General features: G+C 46.0%; 2 protein-coding genes across 2 annotated transcripts in view; one reads left to right on the forward strand and one right to left on the reverse strand.

The window, feature by feature from the left end:
- DNAJC16 (DnaJ heat shock protein family (Hsp40) member C16) overlaps window positions 1–7,179 on the forward strand; it is a 40,514-nt gene extending 33,335 nt beyond the window's left edge. Inside the window, exons 10-15 of the mRNA XM_063106603.1 lie at window positions 477–659; window positions 829–905; window positions 1,872–1,952; window positions 2,056–2,154; window positions 2,899–3,069; window positions 3,539–7,179. Coding sequence (XP_062962673.1) covers window positions 477–659; window positions 829–905; window positions 1,872–1,952; window positions 2,056–2,154; window positions 2,899–3,069; window positions 3,539–3,938 — 1,011 coding nt within the window. The 3' untranslated portion in view covers window positions 3,939–7,179. The remainder of the gene's footprint in view (window positions 1–476; window positions 660–828; window positions 906–1,871; window positions 1,953–2,055; window positions 2,155–2,898; window positions 3,070–3,538) is intronic.
- A 783-nt stretch (window positions 7,180–7,962) lies between these two features.
- AGMAT (agmatinase) lies at window positions 7,963–15,385 on the reverse strand. The gene is made up of 7 exons (XM_063107184.1): window positions 15,117–15,385; window positions 13,703–13,905; window positions 12,201–12,249; window positions 10,938–11,133; window positions 10,042–10,221; window positions 8,755–8,839; window positions 7,963–8,047 (listed from the first exon to the last, which is right to left on the reverse strand). The coding sequence occupies exons 1-7, from the start codon at window positions 15,383–15,385 to the stop codon at window positions 7,974–7,976; spliced, it is 1,056 nt and encodes a 351-aa protein (XP_062963254.1). The 3' UTR covers window positions 7,963–7,973.
- Window positions 15,386–16,298: the final 913 nt, after the last annotated feature.

Here is a 16,298-nt window from a genome sequence, read left to right on the forward strand (position 1 = left end):
ATCCTAGATTTTATGGATCTTGTTTAGGCCACCAGTAATACCCTTTGGAAATGTACCCCTCCGTCTGCCCCTTTCCCTTATCCTAACTGGTCCCTCCTTTCCCCTCCATTGTCATCACTCCCTACAGAAGCATGAAATTCTCCTCCTCTGACTTTTTGATCATTTTGATAATCACAGAAAATCCCTCTAAAAAACAAAGGTTTTCTTTATCATAATATTAAGTCAGAGGTTATAAACAAAGTCTACTGAGATAAAAGAGCTTTGACTGAACAAAAGCTTTGGAAAGTTGCCATAAAAATAATTTCTTTTGTCAGAAAGATTTAAATCTCTGGCAAAGATTTTAGATTCATCAGTATTTGTGTTTGAGCTTATTGCTGACTTCATTAGACCCTTTTTTCTATCCTCCCTGCAAAAAAACCAAACTAACTTACCATGCTTTTGAGACTTCTAAGGGTTTTTCTCTCCTTTTCTCCCAGGTGTCTATCTTAGAAAGACGCAACACAGCAGGAAGGGTGGTATATAAAACCCTGGAAGATGCCTGGACTGGGAGCGAGAGTGATAAATTCGTCCTTCTGGGTTATCTTGACCAACTGCGGAAAGATCCAGCTCTTCTGTCCTCCGAAGCTGTGCTTCCCGACCTGACGGATGAACTTGCCCCTGTGAGCATCATGGCCGGGAAGGACAGGCCGCTGGGCGGGTTCTTGGGCTCACAGAGCCAGTGGCGGGTGTCTGCGAGGAGCCAAGATTCAGCAACAGTACTGTATTGGGATGTGGGGGCTCTCCCTCTGGGGTTCAGTCCTAACCATCGCCCCTTTTCCCTCTTAATAGGTTTTTCTCCTTCGGTGGCTCTACTCTGCTTCCGACTACATCTCAGACTGCTGGGATAGCATATTTCACAGCAACTGGTAGGAATATTGCTAAATCGAATTTCTTTTTTCTCTGTTCATGCCAGTACCACTCTTCTTTTGGAAAGAGCCCATCATCCTTTGATTTTAGCATACACTTGATATGGGCAAGTGGCAGAATGTTTACACACTTTCAACAACTGTTCCCTTTTTTCTGTTTGCTGACTGACCTTTTCCCACTGCTTGGGAAAGGATCACCCTGGCTGCCTTCCAGACAGCAGGGCCTGGGACTGTCTCTTCATTACGGCATCTCTGGTGCATAGCACAGGGCCTGACCCACATGGAGACCCGTGTGTAGATGTACAAACAAATCAGTGAATTAATCAGAGACAGGATCTCCCACTCCTACCACCGCCGGTAAGACCAGCAGCTCCTGAAGGCCAGAGCCACTTCTCCATTCACGCTGTGGTGCCCGATGCCCAGCACAGCACCTGAAAAATGGCAGGCCTTTGATGGGTGTTTGTGAGTGAACAAAACTTTAGAACACCACTCCTAAGTGAAATCTTGAAAGATCAATTTTCTCTCCCTATTATACCCTCTGGGCCATGTCTGAATTATTCTGGCTGGAAAAAAATCAATAAAATGGAAGAAATAATTCCACAGACTTTAGTCACTGATACATCAACATCAGAAGTTCTTCCATGTTTACAATTTAAATCCTTTATTATCCCTGCTATTGTGTCGTTATGCAGAATTTATTAAGCACAGCCTATAAAACTGAGATACAAAATCAAACTTTCAGAATACGCTGTCTATGAGTTAGAACCCCAAGGAAACAACCTCTACCTTCCTCTCCACCCCCACCCCACACCACCAAAAAGACCCTCTCTTGGTGTGAAATTAGAAAGTGTTTATTGCTGTGAAAGCTTTTTGGTTTGGGTGTTTTTTTTTTCTTTTGAGCAGGAGAGAAGAAATCTATAAACCACAGCCCCCCGGGGCTGACAGAATGTGTTCACTTGGTTCTAGGCGGGAAGTGATGCCCCTCCTGTCCCTGATCTTCTCTGCCCTGTTCATCCTCTTCGGCACCGTCATCGTTCAGGCTTTCAGGTAGATGCCCTGAGCCCTCTCAGTGCGACTCTGAAGAGCGAGTCTCAAACCTCCACGGTCATTTGTATACTCTTTCTGTAAAACTGCTTTTTTCTTAATTTAGTGACTCAAACGATGAGCGAGAGTCAAACCCTCCAGATAAAGAGGAAGCCCATGAGAAGGCCGAGAAGACTGAGCCAACCTTCACCAAAGAAAACAGCAGGTTTCGCTAACAAAACACCAAACTCACTCCCTCGGCACCAGACCATATAGTCTAATAGAGCAGTGTTGGAATATGTGGTATATGTAAGGACTCTGGTTCACGTCCTTGTAAGATGTGGGTTATAGGGAAAGGACACTGCTGACTAGTGTTTACAAAAACTCTCTAGGCATCAGGTACACGACCTACTTATCTTGTTCTCTGTGGCTGAGCTTTGTCAGTCCCAGATCTACTAATGAAGGCAGGAAGCAAAGAAGCCTGTCAGGGAGATGCAGAAAGTGATGTGTCACCATAACTGTGTCACTGAATGTGACCAGTGGTGAGCACACACCCAGCAGCGAGGGACCGGGGTCTCTGAGACAAAGAAAACAGACTGAATGATTATTGCCTTCTTTGTTCTGTCCTAAAGCAACTTCTGCACCCAGTGAAAAGCAGCATGGAAAAGTCTGTTTGTAGGCTGAGGATTACCAGGTCAGGTCATCCCCATCCTGCCCGTATGTTCAACTCAAGAATATTAAATAACATGGCTGACCAATTAGCTCATTTGGTTAGAACGTGGTGTTATGACACCAAGGTCAAGGGTTCAGATCCCTGTACTGGCCAGCCACCAAAAAAAAAAAAAAAAAAAAAAAATTAAATAACATAAATAATCTGATTGGAACATAGCATTTTCTTCCACATTTTCCTTTTTAAAGTAATGGCATCCCCTATCCTGTAACATCCTAACTCCAGGATATTTCTCCACAGCAAGATTCCTAAAAAAGGCTTTGTGGAGGTAACTGAACTCACAGATGTCACATACACCAGCAACTTGGTACGTCTGAGGCCAGGCCACATGAACGTGGTCCTCATCCTGTCGAATTCCACTAAGACCAGCCTCCTACAGAAATTTGCTTTGGAGGTCTACACGTTCACTGGGTAAGCGTGTGCGTGCATGTGTGCGAGAGCGAGCGTGCACGTGTGGGTAAGGAGAGGACAGGAGCAAAACTGCACCCTTTCCTCTTTGGCCATTGGCTGTGACCTTTCCAATCCAGACATCTAAGCCATCGTGAGAGGGACCTCTTTTCTCCCTCGAATGTATGTTCTGTTGCTTCTGAACAGAAGAGCTTGAACTCAATGTTATTTCCTGGCCCCTTTTAGCAAACTGACTGTGCTCTAGCCCTTGTATATTTTCCAGAAGCCCGATGCTGACAGTGACATAAGTTACCCTTAGCAAGGGATAGGAGAATGGATGAGTGTCACAGCTGTTGTAGGTAGAGGCCCTCTGGCTCCCACAGAAATCCTTCATTTCTTCTGTGTTCAGGCCCCATCCGACACAAAGCCTTTTCCTATTATTTGAAGTCTGGTTGGGGAAATACCCTGAGTCCTCATTCTGTTCTTCCTACAGGAGCAGCTGCCTGCACTTCTCCTTCCTGAGTCTAGATAAACACAGAGAATGGCTAGAATACTTACTAGAATTTGCTCAAGATGCAGCCCCGATCCCAAACCAGTATGACAAGCATTTCATGGAACGTGACTACACTGGTTATGTACTGGCTCTGAATGGCCACAAGAAATACTTCTGCCTCTTCAAGCCCCAAAAAACAGTAGAAGAGGAGGAAGCCCTGGGGTTATGTGGTGACCTTGACTCTTCCCTCTATCTGGGTGAGTCTCGAGGGAAATCTTCCTGTGGCCTTGGATCCAGGCCCATCAAAGGAAAATTGAGCAAGCTGTCCTTATGGATGGAGCGCCTGTTGGAAGGTTCCTTACAGAGGTTTTATATCCCATCGTGGCCTGAACTAGACTGAGAGGATTTCAAAAAAGAAATTGGAACTCTTCAGACTTTTTAACATGCCCCTGTGAAGAGGTATTTTCAGGCCTCAAACTATCACAATGAACAGAGTATAGATTTTAGGTTACTCTTCTAGAACAATGTCTAGAAGAATCTTTCCTCTGGCCTGTCCTAACCTAGGAGTGAAAAACACGACAAGTTTGAATTCCCTAGATCAAAATATTTTCCTTTGGGGTTTTTTTCCCTCATTTGGATGCCACACTATTTCAGATAGACTGCTCATTCCCTCTTCCCTCGTCCCTGTCACATGCTCACACCACCCTCCCCTGTCCTATCCTCTCACATTGTAGAAATGCAGAGCTCAATCCAGCAACGGTACCTAGACAGACCCTCCTGAGCCCATTGTGCAGGTCATTTGCCCCTGCCCCCATGCCCCATCTTCCTGTCCCACTTTCCCGGCCTCTGCTGCGCTTCTGCCATGGCGCATGCTCTTAGCGCAGAACCACCCGCAGCGTTTCTAGGCCCTGCATCTTGAAGGAGGCCTAGTTCCCAGCAGTCTTACACTGAATGGTGGTTCTGGGAGTAAGTGGCTAAAAGTATATTTTGGAGGTATCCCCCACAGCAGTTTGTAGCCACGGTTTTAAAAGGAAAGGGATGAGTGGGGTTTCCACATGTGGGTTTGTTTTTCTTCCCAAGAAGAGGAAAGGCAGGGCTGGGCAGAGGCTAAAGTGCTGTAGCTCCATGATCCCTTGTGGGCATCCCTCTGCCTGCCCAGAGCCAGGGAGGGGTCCGCACAGCAGAACATGCTGTAATGCCTTTGAGCAGTTGTGTTTTCAGATGCCTTTCTGCCTCTGTCAATTTTAGGGTTTGGATATTAGGAGCCATAACTTGTAACTTTGTTCTCTGAACGTAGAGATAAGCTGCTATAAAGCCAGTAGATGTTAAACCGAAGACAAATTATTCCCACCTGCCATGAGTCAGGCTCAAGGAACCTCTTCACTCCAGTGGTTTCTCTTTAGTAAAGTACCAGACATGTCTTTGTATCAAGGAACTTAAAATTTCTCAACCATTGTATTTTGAACACTGTTACCCCAAAAGTGCTGTAACTGCAAATCATCTTTTGTGACAAGTGAGCCAAGACTTAACTCTACACTGCTGTTTTGTAAAAGGCTTACTTTCCACTTCTGGCCTATATTTTCATGTCTCACTTTTAATTGTTTTCTCTCTTAACTTACAACTTCTTCATCAGGATCAGGGTCAGACTGATCGTCAGCACCCCAGCTTGCTGAGCTCCTTGTACAATGGACTGTAGGCTGGACCCTACCAGCCAGTTAGAGAGTGTACCTTTTATTTTTCGGGCAAAACCACCAGTGGAGTTTGGACAACTTCAAAGAGTGGTCTGTTTCAAATGTCAGAGCAAATTGCCTGTTTGTAAAGTGAAGGGTGAAAATCAGTGATGGGACATTTACTAATTTAGTATTTGTTTAATCATAACTGCTTTCAACTAAGCCACTTGGATCCTTAATAATTTAAATATTAAGCTATAGTGGTAAGTAATAAATTATTTCATCCCAGGAATTCCTGTAGTTTTCATGGAGTCTATAGCTTTATTAAAAAATAAATCCCTGCCAGGCTTCATTCTTCCATATGATCCTCAAACTGGATGCTTACTCTGAATGCTGTATCTTATGGCACCTGGCCCAGTCAGAAATGGTCAAGGAATTCATGTGACTCCTTCATACACCAGTCCTCAAAATTATTTTCTGGGTCTTTTATGGCCAGGTTGCTTAGAGGAGTAGGAGTACTGTCTTGGTTCAGTGGCAGGTTGTTTTGTTTTGTTTTTGGTGGCTGGCCGGTACAGGGATCAAATCCTGGACCTTGGTGTTATCAGCACCACACTCTAACCAACTGAGCAGACTGGCAAGCCCGGTGGTAGGTTTTTATTTTTAATTTCTAGTACTAACGAAGTTCCTGACTTTAATTTCTGAAAACCAAAAACTCCTCATATTTATTCATTCTTATTATTAAAATAAAAAGCACCTTCAGACAGCCACACCTTCCATTCACAGTAGGAAAGAAAAAGGGGTGATGGGATTGACAATATTCCTGGCAAACATTTTAGTCCAAAAATTCTTCTACAGATAGGTTTGGGGGCTAGTAGATATGTCCCCCAGAGGATGCTAGGGAGCTTTTATATTAAATTGAACTTGACCCTTGACCATCCAAGACTTTGCTCCTGAATTTTTTATTTTTGTATCAAAAGTATGAGCCATTGTCATGCTCAGCCAATGCCACCATTTCTCTTTCTGATATATGTAATCATACAAGTCCTGATTTTGGTTTTAAGTTAATCCCCTAGTGAGGATCCAAACCCTTGACCTTGGTGTTACCAACATCATGCTCTAACCAAGTGAGCTAACAGGCCAGACCTAACTCCCTACTCTTTGAATATCAACACTGATGTTTTTGGAGGTGGGTTTTTCCGGCTGATACAGACTATGCATCATGTTTAGCAGAGGGAGCAAAAACTGGCCTTTGTAGTCTTTGTAGAATACATGCCCATTTCTGAATTTTTTTATTTTTTTATTGCTCAGGTGTTGGTTGCACAATTTATCTGGCGCACAGGTCGTCGGCTGCAGCTAAGCAACATTTCAGTGAGCAAGACTGCCCTAACCTCCACTAGGTGCCATGGTCTCACTGCCATCACTTATACACCATGAGATTTTATTTGTAGTTTTCAAATAGGTTGGTTTCCTCCTCATTCACAGCCTTTTCACACTTGTGCCCTTTTATTTATTAACATCCTAATCAATTTGCAGCTGCCATAGTACATAAATGTTTTCCTGATATAAAAGAAATGGGATCTGTCTGTGTTTTAAGTGATTTGCTTTGTTTGGGAATAGGGATTGGAAGCAAATACTCAGGTCTTTTTTTTTTTTTTAAGTAGCATTCTTTAAAAGCTGATGCAAAGTATCTTTACAGATAAAACCTAGTTCACGTTCAAATATCTGACATTGTCCCTTGAAAACAAATGCAGTGTGGCAGCTGCTGAGTCAGTTCAGTTTGTCAAGGAGGATGATTGATTGTACTTGGGAGACAGATCTGAAATGAAGGTTAATATTTTGCACTTTTGATACTCTTAGGAACAAATAACTTATTTGGCAAATTGTGTCTCTTTTATGTTTTGGGGTTTTTGTTGTTTTTTGTATTGTGAACAGGCACTGAAGCCGATGTTATTTTGTTTTAAGAATATTACAGACTGGAAACAAATAAACTATTTTAATGTGTGATCATTATGGGGTAGCTCTTGCATTGCAAGATGATTTGATCGTGGACACATTATCAACAAAACCGAATTTGCATGTAACTCAGGACATGCTTAAGAGGAGCACAGCTTAACTGCAGATTTTGGGAACTGTTGTCATAGAGGGTATGTCAGCTTGAAGAGTAGATAATGCAAACTGAGTCTTGTGCGGAGTGGTCTAGAGAAAGTTTCATTAAGGGCTCAGATGGTGTTGCCTGGTTTGGAAGACAATTTGTGCACCTTCCTGGGCTTCTGAGCAGAAAGTTTCCTTACTAGGACCTGCGTGTTATTTTTTTCAAACTTTCTATTTATGTTCACAATGGTCCTGGGACCAAGATGCAGCCCTAAGCTCCTCAGAGGAGGAGCTATATGTTAAAGGAAGATAGTGCAGAAATATGGAACATTTACACAGTATTATTTCATTGACATTTTCATTCCTTCAGTTTTTAAATAATCTTGACAATTTCTCCATCCCCTTCCCCTTTATCCTCCACCGTCTTTCATCAAAGGAAAAAAATCAAAGCAGTACAAGGACTTCATTTTTTTAAAAGTTAACACAAACTCCTTAGAAATGTTTGCTGTTTGGGTTAGAGTTCTACTGAATGTCCTGATTTTACAGCCACCAATGACACTTTTAGCAGAAAGTTTTATTGGCATAAACCCTTCAGTACTCAGAGTGCTTGCTCATAAAGTCTTCATGAGAATTTGTCAGCAGCACAATCTGTTTTGATGTGAACGGCACAAGACTCAGACAATTGTCACTTTGGGGAGAGCACACAGCATCTCAAATAGCAGGTTAGCCGCCAGGAGGGCCGTATTTCCTACAAAGAAGTGAAACCTGACATGAATACTGCACAGACCACCTCCTAAAGCTGAGCCTCTGGGGACTCCTAGGCTCTCTTATGTTTGTGCTTCCTTTTCCGGAACTTCTCTGGCTGCCAACCACCTGTGAACAGCTTTCCCGGCATTCTGCCTCCATCAAGCATCATTTGGAAATTGTGTTTTAAAAATCAGATTTCTTTGTTTACTCTGAGAACAGAGTATTCCCAAAGGAAAACCTATAATAATTGTGTGTACTATAGCTCATCTACCCTCTGAGGCTAATAGGCCTAACTCTGTAAGCATTTCTAAATTAAAAATATTGAACTGGCATCTGTTTTGAGGATCTTAACCAGCTAATTCCCCTCTTTATAAATATTAATAAATATTTATGCTTTGAGAATCCCCTTTTCAATGAAACATCAAAGGAGGATGGAACTGCCCCAGCCCATCACTAACCTGTAGGCTGGTTTCTCTTCTACTGACTGGTGAGCAAGCTAATAATACTTAGCTACCTCCCGGGGGTGTTGTTAGGGTTAATTACCTCCTGTTTGTAAGGTCTGCAGTAATAGGTTTATTTTCTTCACTGTTGGACAGACTCAGCAAGTTCCCTGAGTTGTATAAGGATACCCATCCATTTTCTACTTATTAACTAGGTTAGTATAACTTAAACTAGCAGCTGCCCACAGATCACACTTCTCTTACTTACCAGAAGGATCATACAGCGGTGAAACTTCCACAAGTTCACAACCCACCACATTCAGGCCTTGACAACCCCGGATGATCTCCAGAGCCTGTCCAAAATCAAGACTGAGCTGTCCTCAGTGGTAATCATTTACAATGAAAAGCAACCTGTAGGGGCTTCAGTGGGTTGCTCCTACCACAGGCCCTTCCTTTGACTTGAAACTGTTGCCTGCCCTCAGTAAACATCGATGACTGCCAGGCACACTGGTCGGCCTCACAACGACACATAGGACCAACACACAGTCCCTGCTGCTGAGTTCTTCATAGTGTGATGTTGCAGACAAGCAAGCGTAAGGTTGTTTCCACGTTACACTTAAGGGCTTCAGGAAAATCAAGCCCAGAACCCTGTGAGCACAGTAACAGCCTGGAGAGGTGGGGAGGGCTTCCAAAGGTGGAAATACTTAGTTCAAGCGACAGGCCAAGCAGACGAGGAGGGGAACAGCATTCCAAGCAGAGGCAAAGACACAAGTAGTTCGATGTGGCCAGAAGACAGCGTAAGCAAGGAGCAGTGGAAGGAAGAGAGTCCTCTTGTCTGAAAGGGGGTTCCATCCTGTAGGCAAAAGCCCACGAGGATGATGAGCAGAGGGGCAAGGACTTTATTTCCCTCTGATGGGAACTGAGAATGGTTTTGAGAGGTAGTTACGACCACCCTCCTTTCTTAGAGGATGTAGTTAACTGTTAGGTTAAGCAGTCTTTACTTACAAACATACTTGAGCACCTACTATTTATATGTCAGGCAGTCCTCGGCTCCAAGGACAAGCCAGTGAACAAGACAAAGCCCTCCCTGAGTTTCTAGTCATGACACAGCCAATCCTTTCTCCCGGATTTCCTCTCAGCACACCTTAGCAGAGCCTTATCTGGGTGTTTGTAAAACTTTTGAGCTACCTTGGTGTAGAGAGTTAATCCCATTGTGTGCACTTTTTAAATTTAATCCTAAAAAAGGTAAGTGCAGTGTTCTTAGGAGGGGATACTATAATATTGTCCTCATGAGCTAACTACAGATGTGCAAGAGGCAGGAAGAGCAAATAAAAAACTATTTTCTCCCAGAGCAGAAATGAGAGATCTTGCCAAAATCAGCCACTCCTTAATAAATAGGTATTCAAACCTATGGTCAGCCCTGAGAACAATAAAGGCTTGAGTGCTCTGCTTTTGAGATCCTGTCCTGATTCCTGAGGATTCACTACAAGACCCAGGAAAGTAAGGTGTTCAGTATCCCCACCCCCAACAATCTTCACTGGTGGAGCCTCCTTACCTGGCTAGGGGTGAGGCCAGCAATTTCAGGTGTCCCCGCCCCTGGGGCATAGGCGGGATCCAGGGCGTCAATATCAAAGCTGATATAGATGGGTCTGTCTCCCACCTGCTGCCTCACTTCCCCCATCAGAGGAACCAGCGACTTCATCCAGCAATCTTCCGCCAGGACGACCCGGAAGCCCTGGGAGGGAGGCATTGAAGAGCTGGAGGCCCAGGCTTCTGCACAGCAGCATGCGCCGGGCATTTTCCACGTGCCAAGCCCATGCTAAGCTCTTCATGTGTACACCACATTCGACCCTCCATCTCCATGAGGAGAGAACTGCTGTCCCCACTTTAGAGGTGAGGAATGGGGGGGATGATGGCTGGTAAGGCAGTAGGGTCAAAGCTGACCTGTGGAGCTGGCATCAGAGAGAAACTTTGCTAAAGCAAGAACTAAGAAACCCGGCGGCTCGTGCTAGCACCTCCCGAACAGCTCTGTCTGGAAGACCGGTCTTGGCATGCTCTCAGAGCAAGGGATTTGGGTCCTTCCTACTGTGTCTTGTCATATGTGTTGACCTGAGAATCATTCTGCCTCGTGGGTATGAGGATGAGGACTAAAGGTGGCAAATGGCCTTGGCAACTCCTCCTCTCTTCTCCAAGCCAGCAACATCCGAGGGGTGGGTTGGTTTCTGCTCATCTCCCCACCGCAGGGACGAGAGGCCTCCACCACCTCATAACCTAACGTCCTCACTCCTCTTTGTTCCACATGACCCTCTTGGTGCAAAGTCAGCCTTCCGTCCCCACTTTATGAACTTGATTAGTAAAGCCCCTGTTGAATCATAGTCGCCATTGGGTGGGCAACGGAGAGGAAGGCATTTTGGGGGCCAAGAGGAGGGGGAGAGGAGTTTAGTCTGTCACCTGACTCCGATTGTATCTGTAGGGATCCAAGGTCATGGAAGAGCCCCGGATGCCGATCTGCACCACCCGCTTACAGTCCAGGAGTCCCTCGTCCACGCACTGGCGGAAGGGCGTCCCATGATGGAGCTTCTCTCCTAGAGCCTTGTCAACCATGTCCATGTGAGCATCCACGTGCAGCAGCCCCACAGGGCCGTGCCTGATGACGACAGGGAAGCTCAGAGGCCAAGCCTCCCTGGGGGGCCCTAGTACAACCACCCTTAGGCCACCAAAAGTTGATGACAATTCATAGCCACAGAGGGGAGACCTGGCATCAATTACACCTTGCAACTGGTTTCTGTCTTCACGTCACTCAGCATCTCAGAGGAACAATAAACTCAGAGAAGTCAGGCAGAAACAGACAAGGGCTTTGGCTGCCACCCGTGACTCATCACCCAGCATTTGCTTTACTTAGAGAGAGAGCAGGCAGGATGGGAATGAAGGGTGGCAGCTCGGAGGTGAGCTTAGCTGAAGGTGAACTAATCTGAGCCACCCTTTCTCCAACTGTAGCACCAAGAGGCAGCTTCGGCCCAGCTGTCTCTGTAACCTCCAGCCACCCAAAATAAACATACAATCCAAATCAATGGGAGGCAAATGCAGCTTCCAGAAAAGACCTGTGCCTCCCCAACTCCAACCAGAATGCTTCCCACATGCCCTTCCCCAAAACGAATTCTAAAGCTGCCACCCAGCACACCAGCCCTTGTGTCTATTTCTCAAACTACAGTTGGCTAGTCCCTGGTAGAATTCCACTACTGGGAAATCAGTCTTCTCAATGGGAAAGGGGCCCTTTCAGGAGAAAACATGGCTTCTCAGCAAGCTGCACCATTGTGCCTGTCAGTATTTGTATCTGGCCATTGAAGCAAACAGAAACTGAAGTAAACTGGGGTTGTGTATTTCACTAGGGGCTCATCTTCCAAAAACAAAGCCAAGTTAAAAATGCTAAGCACGCATACCAGGACAGATTTAGGGCAAGGGAGGGCAGCCTGAGGTGTTCCTAATAAATTGTCTTGGCTTCCAGCTGGTGACTGACAGAGACAGCTGGAGCTCATCCTTAATTCTGATCCACAGAAACAACTCAGTCAAGAATTTCCTATCACCACCCCCCACCCCCCATAGCCTGAGCCAGCAGCAGTCACCCGATGACACCTAGCAGCAAACAGCTTATTCCCTAGCTCCTGAATTTTGTAACCTTGCTTGGGTCAAGCCATTCGGGACTGACTGACTCACTTTTTTGCTATTGCTTGCAATATGGGATATGTGATTGTGTGATCTCCACCTGTGAAGAGAAAACATCTGTACGATGAGATTATTTATAGTAAGATTACCTATATAACATTATGACATAAAACAGTCTTAAATTTACTCAGTTCTGCCACCCTTTCAATTAGACTGAAGAACAGGTAAAATGAGGTCTTGTGCATTAGTGGGCTGCTTAAGAGTTCATCGTTCTTTAGGGCTGGCTGGTTAGCTTAGTTGGTTAGAGCACAGCCTTGTAACACCAAGGTCATGGGTTCAGATCCCTGTACTGACCAGCTGCCACAAAAGTTAAAAAAAAAAAAAAAAAAGAAATTATGTCAATTAAGGCTTACAGGTAAATGCCTAGAACAGATTTGTCCGAAGAACTTTCTGTGATGATGGAAATGTTCTACCTTATTTTTAATTAATTTAAGTAGCCACATATGGCAGACTTAGGAAAGTATTACTATTGATAATTATTAATAATAACTGGACTGGCCAGTTAGCTCTGTTAGAACTGATAACACCAAGGTCAAGAGTTCGGGTCCCCGTATTGGCCAGCCCCCCCCCCCCAAGAAATAGTAACAATAGCTAACATTTATTGAAACTTAAAATATACCAGGCACAATGTTGGGCACTTTATACGCCCCTCACACAATACAGCGAGGCAGGGGCTATTTTATAGAGGAGGAAATGGAGCATCGAGCGGAGCACACAATCACGTAGCTAGTGAGGGGTGGAGCCGAGATTTCAAACCAGCCGTCCAGAAACCACACTGCTTGTCACTGTGCTGCGCAGGCTGGGCCCTCTGATTGGCAAAATTTGGATATTTAGAAAAAGGCCCCTGTCATTTTAGCTAATTGTGACCCAGAGAAGAAAGAAATACTACAGTTAGAGTGGCATAGGGTGGGGCAGGATAAGGGAAAAGCTGCCTTTTCCCTGAATATGGGTATTTCAAAATTTTTATGGAAAAATTGAAAATAGAGATTATGCGAATCCTTCCATGAACTTTTTGAAGACCCCTGCACAAGGGACTTGAACATCTCCAGATTTTGGTATCCGCAGGGGTCCTAGAACTAATCTCTGTGGGTACCGAGGAACAACTGTACTTACCTGGTGTTACTGATGTTGATTGTTAGCTTTTTTGGACACCCCTTTTGAGACAAGGCAAGCACCTCATTCGCTTCACCTAGTCCAGCCCTGTCAATCATGCTAGTCCAAAAGAAATTTTTTTTGGCAGCTGGCTGGTATGGATCTGAACCCTTGACCTCAGTGTTAATAATACCGTGTTCTAACCAACTGAGCTGACCAGCCAGCCTAGTCCAAAATTTTAAATATTCACTCCCCAGGGATTAAAATAAACGAATTAGAATGTCCTCTCTCCTACTGTCTCCATATTTGCAGTGGCTTGCCCTGGATAAGTAACTGTACTCAGGCCCATTATAAATAGGCACCAAGTGCAGAGAACTACAGCTCTTGCAGACTGCCACTACCCAAGGTCAGAGGAATACAGCCAGCTGCTACAATTTTCTCATAGGCCTCTCGAATTAGCCGGCAGCTGTCCTGGAGATTATTCAGATTGATGTTCACATCGCCTAAGTCTGCGACCACGAGGGACTGGAAAGGGAGGGCCCCCGTGCTAGGATTGACTGTCCGCAGCATCACTGATTCTTCCCGGATGCGTCGGGGTCCGAATCTGGAGAAGAAAGAACCATCCTGTCAGCCATCCACAGAGGTATAGAGGCTCTGCCTACCCCAGGGCTTCTCAGCCTCAACACCGTTGACATTTAGGGCCAGATGATTCTTGCACAGTAGAACGTTTAGCAGCATCACTAGCCTGTACCCACTAGAGGCCAGTAACACCCGCTCCCCCAAGTTGTGACAATCAAAAATGCCTCCAGACGTTGCCAAGTGTCCCCTGGGTATAGAACCACCCCCGCTGAGAACCACCGATCTAGGCTATATATTGGAGAGATTAAAGGCACAGATTTAGGAGCTTACTCATCACCAGTTTACCAAATGACATTAGAAAATATTTTAATCTCTGGGCCGGCCTGTGGCTCACTTGGGAGAGTGTGGTGCTGATAACACCAAGGCCACGGGTTCGGATCCCACATAGGGATGGCCGGTTGCTCACTGGCTGAGTGTGGTGCTGACAACACCAAGTCAAGGGTTAAGATCCCCTTACCGGTCATCTTTAAGAAAAAAAAAAAATATATATTTTAATCTCTCTGAGTTCAGTTTCCTAATCTGTAAAATAATAATCATGACACTTACCTTATACTGTTGTAAGAATTAAATGAGGTAACCTAGGCAGAGTGCCTTGCATTTAGTAGACATTTAATAAATGGTGCCTTTTATAATTCAGAACAGCACAGTCAGATGTAATGTTGCTGAGCTGAATCAGAAATTGCTGACAATAATCAGGAAAATGGATTTTACTTTCTCTAGCTTGAGCTTACGAAATTTGCCTTAATTTGAGCATTATTTTTAGTCAGGTGACATCTAGAGGTTTTGGAAGGGCAGCCAGTTTCTCTGTTCGAGTACAATGTCACCTGCCATTGCATGGTGGTGGGAGGAAGGGAGGGTGAGGGTACCCACAGCCGCCACCCCAGCAAGTCTCCAGGAGGGGGGCGTGGAGAAGGCTCGTGTTCCAGAAAACCTTCTTGACCAATGGATGACACGAAGATGTGAGGCCCCAATCTTGTGTTGAGCCCTAGGTGTTGTTTGTGGAGGGACAAGGGACATCAGTGGTCTCAAATCATAAGGGGCATTTGGAGCCAAGCACCAGCTTCCAATTCGACCCAGTGTGAGCGGAGGCTCCTGCCCTGGCACCTTCCACGTCCTCCGGCAGCTACCAGCCTGTCCGGCCACGTGTCCCCCTGGCCCTGGTCCTTCGGGCCTTACCTCGCCCCGGGCCGGTTGGAGGTCCCAATGTCCAGGGGCACCCCGACAAAGGCGGCGTCCAGCCCCTCGGGGGAGGCCCGCACGGGCAGCCGCATCATGGAGCAGACTCCCGTCGTCCGGGCCACGAGGTCGGAGCTAGGGGGCCGGTTCCGAGGGGCGTCGGAAGCCCGGCGGCTCGTGCGCCCGGGGTGGCAGAACCCCGCGGCAGGACGCGCGCCCACACCGGCCCCCAGTCCCCGGACGCCTCCGGACGCCAGCAGCCGCCGCATGCCGCCCGCGACCGCCTGTCCGATCGGCTCCCCGAGCCCGGGAGACCACCGCGACCCGGTTGGTCCCCGGAGTGGGCGAGTGTGCTAGCGGCGGGCACCGCCCTGGGCTCAAAGGGCGGGGGCGCCCTGGGAACCAAAGGCGGGGGAGGGGCCCCAGGCACAGGCCGCTGTGTCCCCACAGCTCTCTCTGGACTTCAGCCTCTGCGTCCCTTGGCAAACAGAGCCAGGCCGGGGGCTCCCCACGCTTTCCCATCTGCACTGCCCCGGGTGTGTCTGCGCCCTGCGCCCCCCAGCTACAGGCCTTTAGCAGCCTCTTCTCCCATGCAGAGTAATATTTCTAAAGCCTGAAAGATATGAAGGGGAAAGACCTTTCTCTAAGTGATAGAAATGGGAGATGCATTTTTTTAAAAATAATAATGTATTAAGAAATGTCTGGAGTGGCATTCTTAAGAAGCAGGAGAGTCTTTTGAAATAACCTTTTTAAAAAAGGACTTAGAGGCAAACTAATCTGCCAGCCTCTTTATTTCTAAGGGGAAAAGAAGACACGATGGAGAAAGAAAGAAGTGATTTATGGAATTATGGAAGTAAGTTATGGAATCACATGAGCCATTTGGTGGCTCTGTGTGTGTGTGTGTGTGTGTGTGTGTGTGTGTGTGTGTGTTTTAATCCCTAGAAATTGAGATTGAATGGAAAAGGCCCAAATTTGCATTAAATCGGTCACACATTTAACCCCACACCACCCCAGCCTCCACTCTGCGGGATCCCAGCCAAAGTTTCTTAATGGTCAATAATGAGTGTTCGGTGTCAGAAGAGGCCTCAAAGCAGGTCCTGGCCATTTTCTGGAACAAATTCAACAATCTCTCAGTTATTCTCTTAACAACCAGATTCTACCACTATTTCTTTCATATCACTT

The sequence above is a fragment of the Cynocephalus volans genome, chromosome 8 (genome assembly GCF_027409185.1).
Source record: "Cynocephalus volans isolate mCynVol1 chromosome 8, mCynVol1.pri, whole genome shotgun sequence".
NCBI classification, from domain to species: Eukaryota; Metazoa; Chordata; class Mammalia; order Dermoptera; family Cynocephalidae; genus Cynocephalus; species Cynocephalus volans.